Source organism: Setaria viridis, chromosome 4, assembly GCF_005286985.2.
Source record: "Setaria viridis chromosome 4, Setaria_viridis_v4.0, whole genome shotgun sequence".
Classification (NCBI taxonomy): domain Eukaryota; kingdom Viridiplantae; phylum Streptophyta; class Magnoliopsida; order Poales; family Poaceae; genus Setaria; species Setaria viridis.
The window spans coordinates 37,333,325-37,351,139 of NC_048266.2; the positions used below are offsets into that span (position 1 = coordinate 37,333,325).

The 17,815-nt window shown below is 40.3% G+C and overlaps 1 protein-coding gene across 1 annotated transcript; it reads left to right on the top strand.

Annotated features, from left to right (window-relative positions):
- The first annotated feature begins 5,088 nt into the window (after positions 1-5,088).
- Positions 5,089-17,215, top strand: LOC117852211 (structural maintenance of chromosomes protein 5). The gene is made up of 29 exons (XM_034734209.2): positions 5,089-5,421; positions 5,534-5,687; positions 6,375-6,448; positions 6,615-6,764; positions 6,913-7,017; positions 7,102-7,250; positions 8,432-8,543; positions 8,627-8,782; positions 8,947-9,068; positions 9,136-9,280; positions 9,356-9,421; positions 9,798-9,926; positions 10,160-10,258; positions 10,609-10,774; positions 10,862-11,007; positions 11,098-11,161; positions 11,223-11,347; positions 11,453-11,530; positions 12,089-12,161; positions 12,768-12,868; positions 13,880-13,996; positions 14,543-14,620; positions 14,713-14,812; positions 14,899-14,953; positions 16,150-16,198; positions 16,283-16,370; positions 16,458-16,530; positions 16,620-16,723; positions 16,815-17,215. Exons 1-29 carry the CDS (start codon positions 5,179-5,181, stop codon positions 16,865-16,867), a joined length of 3,174 nt encoding a protein of 1,057 aa, XP_034590100.1. The 5' UTR covers positions 5,089-5,178; the 3' UTR covers positions 16,868-17,215.
- Positions 17,216-17,815: the final 600 nt, after the last annotated feature.

Below are 17,815 nucleotides of genomic sequence, written 5' to 3' on the forward strand. Positions count from 1 at the left end.
CATTGGTATGATAGAATGCAAGGAATGCAACAATGCCTCGTGCAAATATATTAACAGCCCTTATAATGGTGGTTGAATGGCGTGTGTCTACAGCACGTAACTACATTTGTTGATCAGCATTAGTAGCTACCAAACATCTTAGCAGGTAGCTCGGAATTTTACTATTACTAATTGGAGGCTCCTTTTGAAGCCTCCAGGTGAAGCCACCTAGGATTCCTAGGTGGACACTCTAGAAAAAGAGAGAAATCCTAGAAATTCTCACAAAAAAGCAAAATATCCGACCATCAATCGATAGATTCAAATTATCATAGCCATTAGATCTATTATGTTTTTAAAAAATTACCCACCTATGCCATTATGAAAATAGCCTAACGTAACCCCCTAAATTTATATATAAATTACTCACCTCTGCCATTATATAAAATAAACTAAAGTAACCCCCTAATATTCATCAAAATTACCCACTTATACCATTATAAACAATATTTAAAATAACCCCCTAATTTGCAACTGAATTGCCTACCACACTTAAAGTAACCCCTTAAATTTGCATCTATATTATCCATACATGCCATTATTAAAAATAACATGAGGTAACTCTACATTTGAATCAAATAACATTAATTAAAATATACAACAATATATGATTCTAAATCGTCTATATCTTGCACTATTGGAATACGATATAATAATTAAGGTCTATACGCATGAGGTGTGTCACCATTTATAAGGATATAAAGTGATGAGAATATAGATTTCTATGCTAAAATTGTATCTCAAACTTAAGGTTCATTAAACAAATTCAAGCGCATACCTGCGATGCAAAGTGAAAAGTTAAAGATTATAAATGTGGATGAAAATATTATAGAGTAATTAATAACTAAAATCTATCACAATTGGATGAAGATATTAAATATATATCTACATAAGCATTGTGTGTTTGAATATTTAACAAATGAGAGCTAGCTTATGGTAATAGTTTTTTTAGCAATGTAGTCTCATTTTTTTCCATTAGAGTCTCTGCATCAGTTCCCACGAGACAAGCTAGAAAAAAGAGACAGATTCTCATAAAAATTAAAAACATCAAACACCAATCCTGTAAACTCTAATAATCATAGCCATTGATCTATTATATTTTCTAAAAAGTTACCCACCACTATTATTGTGAAAATATTCAAAAATGAGCTCTAAACCTATATTTCAATTACCGAGCTCAGCTATCATAAAAAATAATCTAAAGTAACCCCATAACCTTCATCCAATTTACTAATACACATCATTATAAAGCATAACTTAAAATGCCATTCTAAAATTTTATCTATATTATCCACGTATGTCGTTATTAAAAATAACCTAAAGTAAACACCTAAATCTTAATCTAATTATCTTCACGTGCATCATACAGAAATATCAAAAAGTAAATTAGTATATGATTTTAAATTACCTATTTATGTCATTGTTAATATAAAAATACTAAGTTAAAGTATATACACATGATGAGTGCCACCATTTAGACCATTTATACATGTATGTGAGGAATCGATGAAAAATATTGATTTGTATGCTAAACATAATGTATGCAGGATTGAAGGTGTAATACAAAATGGAAAAAATATGAATATGGATGAAAAAATGCATTGAGTAATTATTAATTAAAAATCAATCACAACTGGACAAAGATAGGTACATATCTATATAAATATTATGTTGAAGTATTGAAAAATAAGAGAGTAGTAGGTAAACAATTTTGATTATTAGCTAGGAGTTTGATTTCTAAATAATTTTTAAATACAATAGCTTCTAAAAATATTAGTCCGTGCGGAAGCACGGGTTGATGGACTAGTACTGATCTAAATAATGGTGAGTACTAAAGCAATCATAGAGGAGGAGGTAGGATATCACACATTTTGCATCCATGAGGTATCCAAAATAGAGTTAATTGATTATGAGAACACCAGGTTCTACTACGACGACTAAAGATGAAGCATTGCACAGCAAGTGACCAGATGTAGGACGACTTGTGGATGTAACTGTGTAAACACAAAATGAGCTCATCCCCTTGTTCCTCCTAAGCATCGGCGCTTCAACTGTAAACGTAATGATTAAGGAACAACTGCTAGGTTGTTGTTTTAGAGCTTATTTTCAGCACGGCAAGGTATTTATAATGAAGCTAAAGTTGGGCAGCAGGCAGCCATGCATCTAAGAGTACATTGATTTTCTAAGTAGTAGAGCAAGTTACTTATATTGATATTAAAAGTGATGTAAACTATCAATTCTATACCTACTGTGATGCAGCAAATCTTTACCTTGGTAAGGACTAATAGAAATGGTGCTATTGTGATCAGGACATCAGGTGGACAACTATATGGGTAGACTCGAATGATGGTAGAAGAACACATCATAGATTGTGTAGAATAGCCAATCGATTGCATTGCTGCACTCTATTCAGTTAGGACGGAGCTGAAAACTAAAAGTAAAAGACACTACAGGGAGGAGCTCGCACGGATCTGCACCTCACGGTCCAGAACAGGGAACGGTTGTAGGGATGAACAGAGGAAACCATAGATCTCGCAAGGGTTTGGAACGGGACTGAGAGCAAGGGGGCTTCGAACAGATGGAGTGGATAGCTGAGGAAGAGGCACTTTCTCCGCGGTAGTAGGGAGCATAGGTGAGGGACGAAGCCTCAGTTGCTCCCTCCACTACCAGTTGGGAACCCACTTTTAGTACCGGTATCGTAACCGGTATTGCTAACTTGGTACTAAAGGGGAGACTTTAGTACCGATTGAATTTACCGATACTAAATGAATATTAAAAATTAAAAAAAATGAAATATCCCGCCGGCCCCGGCCTCCTGTGGCTCCCGCTGCCCCGCCATCACCCGCCCGTGGTCCCCGCCGCCCCATCGGCACCCGCCCCCGGTCCCTGCCGCCCCATCTTGCCGCCGCTCGCTCGCCTGCCTGCCGCAGCTCCCGCCGCCACCGCCGCCCGCCGTCGCCACCACCGCTGCTCCCGCCGCCTGCCGCCGCCGCCGCTGCCTCACCTCGCCCCGCCGCTGCTCCTCACTGCCGGTGAGGGGCGAGCGGAGGGAGGAGGGAAGGGGTAGCAGAGGAGGAGAGGTGAGGGTGCTGTGAGAGAGAGAGAGGAGAGAGAAAGATAGAGGAGGGGGAAACGGGATAAAAAGTGCCGGGAGCAGGTAGCGGGGCATGGGGCATAAGGTGGCGGATGAAAGTTTTAGACCGGGTGGGAGCTCCACCCGGTACTAAAGGTCACCCGGTACTAATGTGCCTTAGGGCCTTTAGTACCTACCGGGTGGAGCTCCCACCCGGTACTAAAGGGGGTTACGAGAGGTATCTCAGGAACTAACATTTGTACCGGGTCAATACATAACCGGTACTGAGCCTCAGGATGAATGCTCAGTTTTCCGATAATGCTGGCTGACTGGATGGTACTGGACGTTCTGATGAGACAGCCAGGGAGGGGGCGCACGCGCGTACGGGGGTGGAGCGGCGTCGGCGCGCACTGTTCCACGATGGGGTATTGCATGTGAATATGAGGGAGCTCGATTGGCTACCATGGCTACTTCGTCCGCCCATGGAGGAATGAGTGCACATGGCGCTCGGCCGCTCGCCTCCCCCACTGTCCCAGTTCAAACCGTTCTACAGCTCCTTGAGCCAATGCAGCTGGTAGTGGGGCTACATATATTATGGGCCACCAGTCAGCAACTGGTGTAGTTTTTGGTCTATGTAGAGGAAGGACGGCCCACAGGCCACAGAACGAGGAGAGGGCACGAAGACGAGCGAATCCCGCTGCTCGGGTGGCTTTTTCGGCGTGCCCACACTACTCTGCGAGGTTCCACTCTGCAGTCACACGGGACGTGCACCCCGCCACTCGAAGTGCTCTCGCGCGCGGAGAGCTTGCCGGCTGGGCCACGTGGCGCACTGTGAATAACGCATCGTACGCGTGAAATGCTCTCGTGCGACGGGGCGCGAGCTCCTTTTAGGCTTTTCCTAAACTCCAGTCCCTCTGGTTTCCTAAACTTTTCACTGGGTAGGTAATCCACGAGGATATAATTTTAATTATCATCTTAGTTTTTAGTAGGGGTTTTTCCATCCTGAATTTAGCAAGAAACCCGATGTCGCCGATCCATGTGTCGTCACTTTTGGGGATCGGCGCACGGTAAGCAGCTCAGGTCTGGTCGAGTGGGCGTGAATCAAGCAAGGTCAAGTGCGGTTTTGACTAGAGACGGAGAACCCGCACGAGCCCGGCATCATCGTAGGAAACTGCGAACGCTGTTGGGTTGCTCTCTGAGTCTCCAGCTACACTTTTTTTTTTAACACACACACACACACAAGCGACGCCTGGTGCTATGCCGGGGATGATCAACTTTTTTTTTTTTGAAAGGGTGGGATGATGAGTTGACGATGAATCGGCTGAGTTGACGGATTCGGAGTTCTTTTTATTACGTGTGCTGCTGTGCAGCCGTGCAGGTAAGCAAAGAAGGATGGATTACACGGGCCGAATCTTTTTGTGGGCTGCTTATATTCGTTGGTTTGAGCCAGAGGTGTGTGTAGGCCAACTTGTTGGGCCTGGCCTATCATGAGTTTTGGACGGGCTTGTTTGGTTTATACGGCTCTAATCCGCAAATCCTAAACTTTTGCACCTGAACAGATAGAGAGAACAAAGTTTCACAAAGAAATTGCCTCAGTGTGATCGAGGGATATTTTGGTAGAGCCCGAATTCTGGAGGACGGCTAACTTATTGAATTGCTTTGGCATCGCCAAATCTTCCAAACCCAAACCGCTGCAAATCTACATGCGCTTAGCTTCGCTTTGAGGCCGCGCACCAGGCAAAATTTAATTATTTTTTTCAATAATTGTAGCAAAACTTAAATTATTGAAAGGCTGCTCAGATGTGGCATGATTGGGTCAATCTGGGTCACGAGGGGACTCTGGTCGTCAAGAAGGCTGGACGACGAGCGGTAGTTGGGCTTTTGGTCAGGATCAGGCTCCGGACGCTCGACTCGGGAACCCGCCGGCCGCCGCGCTAACTATCCAAGGATTGGCGCCTCTTTTCCAACTTTCCCTCCCATTTCGCCCGCCGTCTCCCCAAACCCGGCCCATGCCCTAACCCCTCCGGTTCCCCACCCACTCGCCGAAACTTAGCACCCCCTCGCCGGCGATGGCGGCCCCGCGCGCCGCCAAGCGCGCCAAGCTCGGCCCCGGCGCCGCGCCGCCCCCCGAGCGCGGGGACGACGACTACGTGCCGGGGAACATCGTGGAGATCGAGCTCTGCAACTTCATGACCTACGACCGCATCGTCTGCCGCCCCGGCCCGCGCCTCAACCTCGTCGTCGGCCCCAACGGCTCCGGCAAGAGCTCCCTCGTCTGCGCCATCGCGCTCGGCCTCGCCGGGGACCCCAACGTACGTGCGCTCCGAACCCTAATATAATCGCCTAATCTGCTATATTTCCCTCGACGGTTTCACTGTGCTGTACGGGTCCGGTTGTTACCGCGGGTTGCGATAATCGGTGCAGATTCTTGGGAGGGCGTCCAGCGTCGGCGCATTCGTCAAGAGAGGGGAGGTTGCCGGGCACGTCAAGATATCCCTCCGCGGGGATACACCTAATGACAAGATCTGCATTACTAGGAAGATTGATACGAAGAACAAGTCCGAGTGGCTCCTCAATGGTACTAGTGCCTCACGCCTCAAGCGCCTGCTCTATTTTTTCATGTAATCATTTAACATAAGCCCAATTTCGTTGCTCCTCAGTGGTATATTGATTTATCCATAGAAGTGTTCCATCCTGCCATCGGATGCATGGTCCTGACACATGCGACTGATCCCTTTTTCTTTATGGTTGGTATATGTTGGAACACCTGTCAAAGTTTTGACCTGCCCATACCATCTTGGTTTTATGGCTGGGATATTTTCCCCTTTTCCGTTCTGTCTTGTATGGCATATAGTGGGAAATTAGTGTTATTTACCGATACTATGATTGATGGTGCTCTTATTTGTCCCAAGAGAAAATATTTGAAAGGACTGTTGTATTCATGTAGTAAACATAAATGCTTATGTTTAACAGAACTTTCAATATAAGTTATGTGCAAGCGCATCATTCTGTCATCATCTCTGCTGCCTGCTGGTATAAGCTTAATATCAACGTCCTCTACTTCATTAGCTCAGCTTCACATTCTTAAGGATGTTAATTGTAATGTTGCTATATTTTCCAGCCATGTAACTTTAGTAATGCTGTTTGTTCAAATGTATATATATAAGTAGCATATTGTTTCTGTTTCTGGTATTATTTTGTAATGTGTTCCTTTCATTTGGAGAAGTAGGTCTTCCTCTGTCTAACTGAAATTTGTTTGCTGCAGGTGCAACTGTCCCCAAAAAGGAGATTATTGATGTAATTAAGAGATTCAATATTCAAGTTAACAACTTAACTCAGGTTGGCCTTTATGTGTGCCTTCAGTTCTTGTTAGATTCTAGCGTGTTATAGCATGCATCTATATTTGCCCTGCACATTCACGATACCTTAATGAGTTATTTATTCTCAACAAAAGCAACTGTGGAGCTTTACCTTATTTTGCTATTCTCTGCTGAACCTTCTCTAGTTCTTGCCACAAGATCGGGTGTCTGAATTTGCAAAGCTAAGTCCCATTCAACTTCTAGAAGAGACTGAAAAGGCTGTTGGCGATCCTGATTTACCTGTTCAGCATCGTCAACTTGTAGAGAGAAGTAAGGAACTGAAAGCACTTGAAGTGGTAAAGCCGAACCTTGTACCTTTCGTTTATGCTTTTGCTTGAAATGTTTGAAGCTTCCCTGACCCTGACTTTTTCAGAAATAGTTTGTTGGTTGACTACACCACACTTTTGATTTACTATTACTATTTTATCTTGTGTTCAATTTTAGGCTCTAAAGCAAAAGGAACAGACTTTGAATAATCTGAAAGCCCTTAATGCTGAACAAGAAAAAGATGTTGAACGTGTTCGACTACGAGATAATCTCCTGAGAAAGGTATGCATCCTCTTGTACATTTGTATAATTTTAACTATAAGTTTCGTCAATGCTATGATAATACTACTTTTAACTGTGCCATAGGCTGAGTTAATGAGGAAGAAGCTGCCATGGCTGAAGTATGACATGATGAAGAAAGAATTCATAACAGTAATACAGGAGCAGGAGAAAATTTCAAAGAAGAAAATGGAAGAAGCAGCCAGAATCTGGGATGATGCAAAAGGTCCTATTGAGTACGTTCATAGTTTCAGATGGCTTCAATAATTCAATTTGGGAATGGAAATTCCTTTTCCTTCTAGATGTTTTGGAATTAAATCATACTACATGATTTGCTATTCATCCTGAGAAATAAAGGTTTCCTTTGAAAGGCCTTCGATTTGAATGGATGAAGTTAGTTTAAATGCACCTACATTTAGTTTTTTTCTTTTAGCAAAAATCCAATAATAGGAAACTGGGTCAGCATCACCTCCAGTTTCGGTTGACATGCCCCTTCTTTTTCTTGGGTTTTTTTTTTTGCTAACTTGATGATCCCAATTTAAATAAAATCTCAACTACGTTGAAGCAAAATTTCCCTATTGCCGTAGTTTGTTAAGTACTTAAGAATTTGTGAATTTGGCCACTTTACATAAAATGTGAAAAATGAAATGAAACCTCTCCTCCCATGTGGCCAAAGTTTTGAAACAAAAGGTGCGAGATCTGCTCTTTCAGTAATGCGAGAAACAAAGTTAAATGGTTGCATCACCTATCCAAGGAGGAGACACAAGGGGATTAACTGAGTGACATATAATAACATCAATGGCAGTATGGCACACCAACTCCGTTGCTGTCAAGCATCTCCAACCTGTGATGCACCTAAGTTTCTGTGTCAAAACTGCCGTGCAAAAACACAGGTAGTAAGGATATGCTGAATGGTTTCATCCTCCTGGTCACATAGGACACACTGATCAGGATGTGGGACACTCCTGTCTCCATTCTCCAGTTAAACTTTTTACATGGATTCTTTCATTTCATTTGATTAAATCCTTTCTTTTGATTCATATCAGCCTTAGCTGCGCTCCCTCGGCTAGATATTTACTTGGAAGTTGCTTATACAATATCCATGGGTGGCTTCAAATGCATGGGAGAGAATAACAGGATAATTAAAATGCAGTATAAAAGATGTTCTTTACTTATTTAAAGCAAACAAACAAAAACGCTAACAAACGAAGGCATCAATAGGTCCGGAATAATGCTATTGGTATATGGAAACAAGTATATACTCTGACATACTTTTAAGGTTTTATGAAAAATTGCTCTGTGCAACTTATCTTTATGATTGTGCCTTTACATTGAAGAAATGCAACTTAGTATAACATGTGCTGGCTGAATTAGGCAAGTCTAATGGAAGACATCTTTTTTGCCATCTTTTTGGTAGAGAACTCAAGAAACACAAGGCAACTCATACTTCAAACATAAAGAAGATAAGTAACCAAGTAAATGAAAACATGACCAAGCGCCAGAAGGTTATCGACAAGGAACTGCAGCTGGTATGAACCATTCCTTACCGTAATCAGGTATCTATTACTGTTTTACTGCGTTCACTCTTCGACATTCCTTTTCTTGGTATCAGAATACAGAATTGAAAGCCACATTTGACGACATTGATGATTTGAAAAAGCAAGAAAAATCTCGCCAGCAAAGGATTCTTAAAGCTAAGGAAGATCTTGCTGCTGCTGAAAAGGAACTTGAAGGCCTACAGCCGTATGAACAGCCTAAAGCTGAAATGGTTGGTTGATTCACGCTACTCCATTACCTCCTGCTTTCTTTACATCTTATTTTTACTGTCATCTGTAAATGACTGGTATTATGTCCAGTCCATGTGATCACAGCAATACGATTTTTTTGTGACAGAAATTTACTCTAGTAGCTATATTTATGATTTTGCAATAGGCACAACTCCGAGACCAAATTGCACAAGTAAATGTGGAGATAAAAAATCTAAAAGCAGAAAGGAATACTGTGGAGTCTCAGTTAGCTCGAGAGGATGAAAGCATGAGGAAATGTTCTTATAGGTAACCTGCTTGTGAACTGCTGTCATCTCCACTCAAGATTAGGTTATCTAACACTAAGTTGCTCCAGACTGAAGGAAATGGAAAGCAAGAATCATAAGCTACTTCAAGCATTGCAAATTAATGGTGCTGATAACATCAGTGAAGCATACCACTGGGTGCAAGATAACAAAAAGAATTTCAGGCGAGAAGTTTACGGGCCTGTTCTTCTTGAGGTTTGTTTAATATTCCTGTCAGCAGTCCTTTTTCTTTGCAGTCAAGGCACTATACCTTGTTTCAACTGTTCCCAGGTAAATGTTCAGGATAAGCTCCATGCGACTTATTTGGAAAGCCATGTTCCAAACTATATATGGAAGGTACAACTACAGCACTAATGTTTCATCTTTTGGTTGTTTCCAAATTATGTTGTTTTACTTTTTTTAACGTTTACATAAAACTAGAGAAAGCAACTAGGAGCAAACATTTTACCAGTGGCTGCTGGATTTCCTTGTGTATACTGCCATTGCACATTGCCATGTTGTATGCATAGTACATTTGCAGAAGCAGATTTATCCTCTAGTTACTGAGGATAATCAGCGATTCAGCATCCAATAGTATGACATTTCTGTAATTATTAATATACATAGGTCCATAGTTTATTGTCATTATTAACTTACAAATAATCACACACCATCTTCTTGTTTCTTTCTTGTGGAAAAACATTGTAATTGCTGTAAACAATTGTTTGGCCAGTCATTCATCACTCAGGATGCTTCTGACCGTGACTACATGGCTAGAGAAATGAAGAAGTATGGCATCCCTGTTTTGAACTACATAGTGGATGAAGGCATCAGGAGACGACCATTAAACATTACTCCAGAGGTCAGCAGATATCTTTCCAAGCATTTGCCCTTATTTTTCCCCATCCTCTTATGCATGAACATTCACACTAACCATCATCCCTGATTCCTGAGCATTTTGGAAGCGCACCATAGTTATTCCTTCTGGTCATGTCACTGATCTTAGCATTAATTAGACTTTTGTTGACACTAAAAACATACCTTGTGAAATGCGTGGTAGTAATGTTGACTGATCTGCTTATCTTCCTTTGGCAGATGGAACAACTTGGGATCTACTCCCGACTTGATCAAGTATTTCAAGCCCCTGATGCTGTAAAAGATGTTCTGATTAGTCAGGCGATTTTGGATGATTCGGTATAACTGCTTATGTTCTGTTCATAAATCTGATCAAGTTACATTGATTATTACTCCCTCCAGTGACAAAAGATTGACATTTTGGACACTAGCATGGTGCCTAAAACATAACTTTGATTCTTTGACTACTAATTTCTTCTAAAATATGTTTTCATCATAGCAATTTTTATGACTGCAACCTTTTTTCGTTCAAAACTATCCATACCATTATCAAATGTTCAATTTCAGTGACAAACTGTAATTGATGATCCAGTTTTGATAGGTTAAATAGTTAACTGAAGGGAGTACTTAAACCTTCCTAGTAAGTTGTTTTTTTTAATCTCACTTTTCTCCTTTTCATCTGTATTTAGTACATAGGTACGGATGAAACTCATTGCAGAGCAGATCAGGTATCAAAGTTAGGTATTTCTGACTTTTGGACTCCGAATAACCATTATCGATGGTCCAAATCCAGATATGGCGGTTATATGTCAGCATCTGTAGATGCAGTCAATCCTTCTCGTCTTTTCAAGTCCAGTATGTGTTATTATCTCAGCCTTGATAAAATTTGTCATTTACTTAATTCGCTTGTCATTTCTTATTCTTGTCAGCCTTCCCATGCAGATCTTGACGTAAGTGACATTGAAAATCTTCGACTTCAGAAAGAAAAACATGAAAAGGACATTGAAGGAATGCATGAAGCTTTAAAACAGCTTCAGAGAAAACAGAGGCAATTGGAAGATGAAGAGGCAAATATACACAGGCAAAAGGTTCCATCTATTTTAATTTATTCACTTTTATTTTGATTTTTACTTAGTTGTTTCTGGTGACTCTTATCTTTTGGTTATTAAATTTTCTAGGAAGAAATTATTAACATGATGAAATCCCAAAAGAAGAAACGAGAAGAAATACAAAGGCGTGTTGGTAGGAAACTTACTCCTGTTCTTCTACACTTAGATTGTATAATAATTGGTCTTCTTTCTAGATATGAGAAGGAGAAAGCTGGAGGACTTATGCAAAGAGGAAGATGTAGAATCTAGCACAAGAAAGCTGGTTGATCAGGTGGCTAAGTTAAATGACAGGCGGTTTCAAGCAATGAAGGAACTTAAGGTTAGCAGGGCCTTTATGCTAATAACTGACATTGTTTTTAGCTGTTTATCTTAAAAAACATCAAGTTACTTTGTACCTCATTAAGTTTCATTTCAACTGTATTAGGATTTGCTTACTGAAGCAGTTGCTCTCAAGTGGAGTCACACAGAAAAGCACATGGCTTCCATTGAGCTTGATGCTAAGGTATGTTTCTCTAATTATGTTTGCAAAACTAGGCTTCTTAGAAGGGATTGCCTGTACCATCATTTCATATCGAATTGCATACTAATATATCACATAACGACTTGTGGCTGTGGTTCATAAACTAAAGTTGGCTTTAATTTCTCTTATATTGCATTGCAGATGACACAAAATTATAATATTTATAAATGCGAATCTGGTGGTACTAATTATTTATCATAAAATCTACGAATTGTTAGGCTAGTTGTTGGGAAAAAGCCATGAAGGTTGAGCGCATCTTATAGTAGTTTTTTATAATTTGGTGTATCTATTTAGCAATTATGTGGAAAATTCAGACAATAAGTGGCTAGTGGGAAAAATGAACAAACGGTTAAGTGGGAAGTGAACTCAACTTAATGAATGATTTTTTGGTTGGTGTCTTTTTTCCCCTAGTCATAATGTTGTGAACTAGTAGCTGTTTTCTAATGTTGTACATGGTGTCTAAACACTTAACCATGGAATTATTTGGCTGGCATTAATGTATTTTTGTGTTCTGTTTGACCATAATAAATCATGTCATAGATATGGGAGATGGAAAAGGGTGTGAAAAAACTTGAAAAGGATGCTAATCTGGCTGCCAGAGAATACGAAGATTGTAAGTTGGTGTTACAATAAATTCTGCAATTTTCTTGCAATATGTGAAGTAAAAAATAGTTAACATCAATAATTTGTCTTGTTAGTTATGATCTTTTGGTCTTTGAGCCCATGGATATCAGAGACAACTCTCACAACATGATCACCATGCTTCATAGTCAATTATTTCGTACATTTTTTTACTTGTAAATTAAATATTTTTGCGTACTTCACCAATTAATTATGTGCAACATGAACGAACAATTAATTGAAGGTGAGAATATGAACAAACAACTAAATGGGGTTTGAACTTACAGTTGAGTGAACTTGCAATTTGTATTTTTCTAGTTTCTGTTCAATCGTTGTCACTGTATGATCATGTAATGAACTTATCTTTTAAAAAATTAAAAAGAAAGGGAGAAGCAAATTACCTTGAAATATGGTTGGAAGTGGTATAATGGTTTAGTCAAGTAATTTCCTTTTAACATTGTACTACAAATTATCATCTGTAGTTGAAGCTGCTTGCCTCCTTTTTTAAGGAGACCTTACCTGCTACTGCTAATTGAGAAACAATGCAGCATATGGCATAATTATTTTCATAATCACATTTATTTTATTTTATCATCAGGTAAGAGAATAACTGCAGAGCATAAGCGGAAGCTGGCTATGGCGAAACAGCATGCAGAGTCTATTGCCAAGATCAGTGACCTGGAAAAAGAGTTTCGTGCGGTATAGTTCAAATTTGTTTATATAAACTTTATTCTGAATTCAAATATTTTACTAGTTCATCAATGTAAAATAATTTGAAGTAGAAAGTAATGATTATAACAGTATTTGTTGTAGTTTCATTTTTTGTTTTCTTAAGTTATTTTGATTAAGGTATCAGAAAGTAGACTCTGAAATGTCAACTACCGGAGTATGTATTTTGTTGGTTACCTAAAATTAAAAATAAAAGAAAAGATAGTACAAACAACTCAGGAAAAACCAAAGGAAAATTTGTGTGTGTGTGTTTGGGGGGGGGGGGGGGAGGGGGGAGGGCATACTGGACAGGGGATTTAAGGTAGGGAGATTAATCAGTTCATGACAATGGTTTTTGCATCATCTTTGATCTTATTTAACAAAATGCCTCTAATATTGGTTCCTTTGTTGGAATGCTCCAACATGAAATCATTAATTCATCATACTATATGTCTGCACACACTTTATCAGGATTGATCTTGTCCATTAATAATGTCTGTTGTATTATTACTAGCACCTGGATTTTTATGCAGTTATGCTATTTTATCATCAGGTTTCAACCCTAAACTACCCAAACTTGCTTGGGACTGAAAGGCTTTGATGTTATTGATGTTGTTTATGCTTTTTTATCATCTAGTACACCCTGTTTTCCTGCTCCTTATTTGATTCTGCTATAATACTTATTGCAATCCAGGAACTGTATTGCAGTCAAACACAAGCATACAATATTTCCAGCTCTAAAGTGCTCTTGAAAGTTCGCTAAAATTGATCCTTTGAAAGTCTTGTCCTACTCTATACTAACACTGAAGGGGCGGACACGACACACATCTATGAGATTTTCGTGGATCACTATAGAATCTTCTATGCTAACTTCTGTCTGGCTCTGCCATTTTATTCAATGGGCTGGATGCTGGTGTCTCCATGATCCAAATAAACTTCTTAGCAGCATGCTTTAGCACTAACAATCCGTTTACTGATTCTTTCACTCCTTTGTAATTGCAGATGCCTCCTACCATAGAAGAACTGGAAGCTGCAATACAAGATACTGAATTGGAGGCAAATTCTATGCTATTTCTAAACCAAAATGTTTTGCAGGAGTATCAAAACAGGCAACGCGAGGTATCAAACTATACCTGGTTTATACATGCTGGCCAGTTAGCAATGATTATGTTTTATCGTCTTTATTCTTGTCGGAAGAACTGTCTACTGAAAACTTTGCGGTTGGTTTTTATGGGATTATCGACATGTGTTTTTGAAATCTTTCTGGAGACCATAACTTTGTGAGGGAATCAGGGGAGGCATTATGAAATGTCTATTTCCTGACGTGCATTAAAAATTGCGGAGGTCGCTTACCATAGAGTGCTCTCCTTTCATGCTACACCCTTCTGAAAATGCTCGGCTATATATGCAGAATGTGCTGCTATTGGGGTGTAATCATGTTTTGGTCTTGGTGTCAATAAACTAGGATAGTAGACGAGGCAGCTTGACCTTGGACATTTGAACAATGAACACTTGAACCATCTAAAAAGAAGTTAAGTTTGAGCGCGTAGCTTTGAGTAACAGCATTTCTTCATCTACCGAATTATAATATGTTACACTGAGCTACTAAATCTATCTGCTGCTTCTACCTAGAATTATTGTTGACTCACTATTTTGATTTTACAGATAGAGTCAATCTCAAATAAACTTAAGGGTGATAAAGATGAATATGAAATATGCTGCTCCGAAATTGAAACTGTAAAGGTTTGAACACTTCATGTTCCCACCTAAACTAAAATCAATGTTCTCATATTTTTGGATGCATCTGCTTTGACTTGAATTTGATCGTTTTGTAGGGTAAATGGCTTCCAACTCTGCGGACTCTTGTTTCAAAAATAAACGACACATTCAGTCATAACTTTCAAGAAATGGCAGTTGCTGGAGAAGTTTCACTGGGTCTGTATCATTCTCTTTCTTCTCCATTACTTGTACTTTGTACACTTTGATAACACACAAATCATCGTGCCAAAACTTCCGTGCAGATGAGCATGGTCTTGATTTTGATCACTACGGCATTCTTATAAAGGTGAAGTTTAGGTGAGTTTCTTTTACCAAGTGAGAGCAATGTTCTGTATTCTGATATTTCTTGAAATTGGATGAATAAATAACCAGCAGCCCCACACCTTATTAATGAATATACTGTTCTGTCGCGGTAAGCTAGCTTGGTATTGTCTACTCCTAATTACATTAGCCTGAAGTATGATGGTGTAACCAGGCTCAGCCTTTCCGAGTTGGCTAAAGGGAAACTTTGAGTAGTTAAGAAATTATATTATTGATATAATCTTATGATTATTAGGCTACAAATTATCTATTAGGATCAGTCCTACAAATGATCTTTCTGTGTTCCCTGTAGCCCATTGTGAAAGGTTTTCTTTTTTTCAAATGGACAGAATAGAAATGAAATAGCACACTGTGTGTATTATATTCCCTTATCCACTCTCTCCAAAGTTTAAGTATCTTTCTTTCCAAAGCTCGTGAGTGCATGATGTGAAGCAGGCTAGCCTTATTTTGCGGCGTGCTATATTTGTAGTGGGCTGCTCTCTTTGAAAAAAGAACCCACTATGAACAGCTCCATATCTGAGTGCAGTTCACTATTGATGCCCATATCGTCTGAAAGTGAATGGTGGTCATATCATAATACGAAGCAGATTACACTTGTAAAATTCTCGGAGTTATGCAAACTGTGACTGTACAGCGAACACTGAATACAAAATAATTTCCTAACATGATTGTTCCAACAATATTCTGTGAAGATGGCTTGTTCTTCTGTGATCTTTTTGCTTCCTGCTTCCTAGTCTCAATCAGGCAGGAGATCTAAGTAGATGCTGGTCTGGTGCCTTGTATAAAATTCTAATTCCAACTGGGAAAAAAATTCCATATTTGCGCCTGTGGAGTCTGGCTGGGGCTAGAAGAGTTTCTCATCTCCTCACCCCGATGCCTTCATCAGTTTAGTTTTAGTAGAGGTCTTGTAGGGTCTGATCTTTTCTGTTTTTGTTAAACAGGTGAGTAGTTTTTCTGTAAAGGTAATGGTTTTTTCTGTTCAGGTTGTTTTCCAAAAAAAAAACCTGGCTGTATCTTGGGTTTCTAAAACCCCTTTTCTTCTTAATATATTGATACGCAGCTCTCCTGCGTTGTTGAGAAAAAAAAATTTGTTGCTGATATATATTTGTTCTATCCTGTGCTTCTTCTAGCATGTAGTTTGAGGTTTTGATATGTTTTCTTTTGGCTGTCAGGCAAACTAGTCAGCTGCAGGTGCTAAGTGCTCATCACCAATCTGGAGGGGTATGAAGAAATAACAACAGTCAGATTGATTTTGAAACCTTTTTCCCCTACTTCTGATCACTATTATTTCCTTCCCATTCATAGGAGCGATCAGTATCGACCATCTTGTATCTTGTGTCACTTCAAGATCTTACCAACTGCCCCTTTCGGGTGGTTGATGAGATAAATCAAGGCAAGGCAACTGGAATTGTCCCTCAGTTGTATGACTGTTACCTTGTAAGCATTTAGGTGATCTAACTCATCCCATCCAAAAGTGCAGGAATGGACCCCATAAATGAGAGGAAGATGTTCCAGCAGCTTGTTAGAGCTGCCAGCCAAATTAACACACCACAGTTAGTGACAGTACACGCAACACCTTGTACAGCATGCATATCTACAGACCTTCTGACATCTGGTAACTGCCTGTTTCTTTTGGCCGCAGGTGCTTCCTTCTGACGCCCAAGCTGCTGCCTGATCTGGAGTACAGCGATGCCTGCAGCATTTTGAACATCATGAACGGCCCATGGATCGAGAAGCCAGCGGAAGGTACATGTCTATCTATGCGTTGTTAATAATCCATGCTCATCGTGCTGGTGGGCTGAACATGAAAGCTAATATATATGCTTGATACTTTCAGTTTGGAGCGCCGGGGATTGTTGGAGGGACGTGATGAGATCTGCAGTGCATTGATTGGCCGAATCCTGCCTTGGCAGCAGCAGGCTTTTGTAAAGTTAAATGTGTAGGTTATCTCGAAGCAGCTTTTGGGTGGTTAATTTAAGTTTTAGATGTACTCCATGTAAATTTAGGTGTTTCTAGAAAAAAATTGTAAATTGCATTTCGATGCAGTGTGTGTTGGTAGAAGTAGAATGATCTAGAACTGACTGGAGCCTGGAGGCTTGTAGAAGTAGAATGATCTCTACCCTGTAGGCTGTAGCTGACCAGCTGGTATCTCTGCATTTCGATGCAGTGTATGTTATTTATCCACCAGCATCGTTCAGTAATTCTTTTGCAGTGTGACTCTGCACTCTGCAGCGCTAATCCATGTGTTTGGCGCCTTGTCTATTCTGGCTGCGCCATTGTTTGCTTCCGCATTCTGATGTCAAATCCGCTCGACTGGCATATGTTCCAGGCAACCTGTCGCTCGCTTCCGCTGCATTTTTGTCAGCTCTCGCTAATCTTAGCGAAATGTTCAGAAGCGAAATGGGCCTGGGTGCCCGGTGACCCTATTTACGGGTTGCACGGTCGCGCTAGAATTCTTGTTCTTGTACATCCCGCTGAGCAAGATCCCGGCCGGAGCCAGCCATGTCAGTCGCTGTGGCCTCGAAGGCGGCACGGTCACCTTTACCCTTTACCATCACCATCCCGATTTTGCAATTCAATCCGTGTGTAGGAAGGAAGTGTGTTTATCCGAGTCCTGAACATGATTTAAAATACACAAGTTTACTCTTCGGAAGTGCCAAGAACATTATAACATGCTAGGCCTTTTAACATGGTGGCCTTTTAACCAGGACGGGGCCGGACCTTACAAAGATCAGATGCTAGGCCTTTTAACCCCGACCTCTCGACATACCAGCATTTGGCTTTAATAAGATAATAAATGCCGTCGTCCAGCTCAATCATGACCCACACACTACCTGT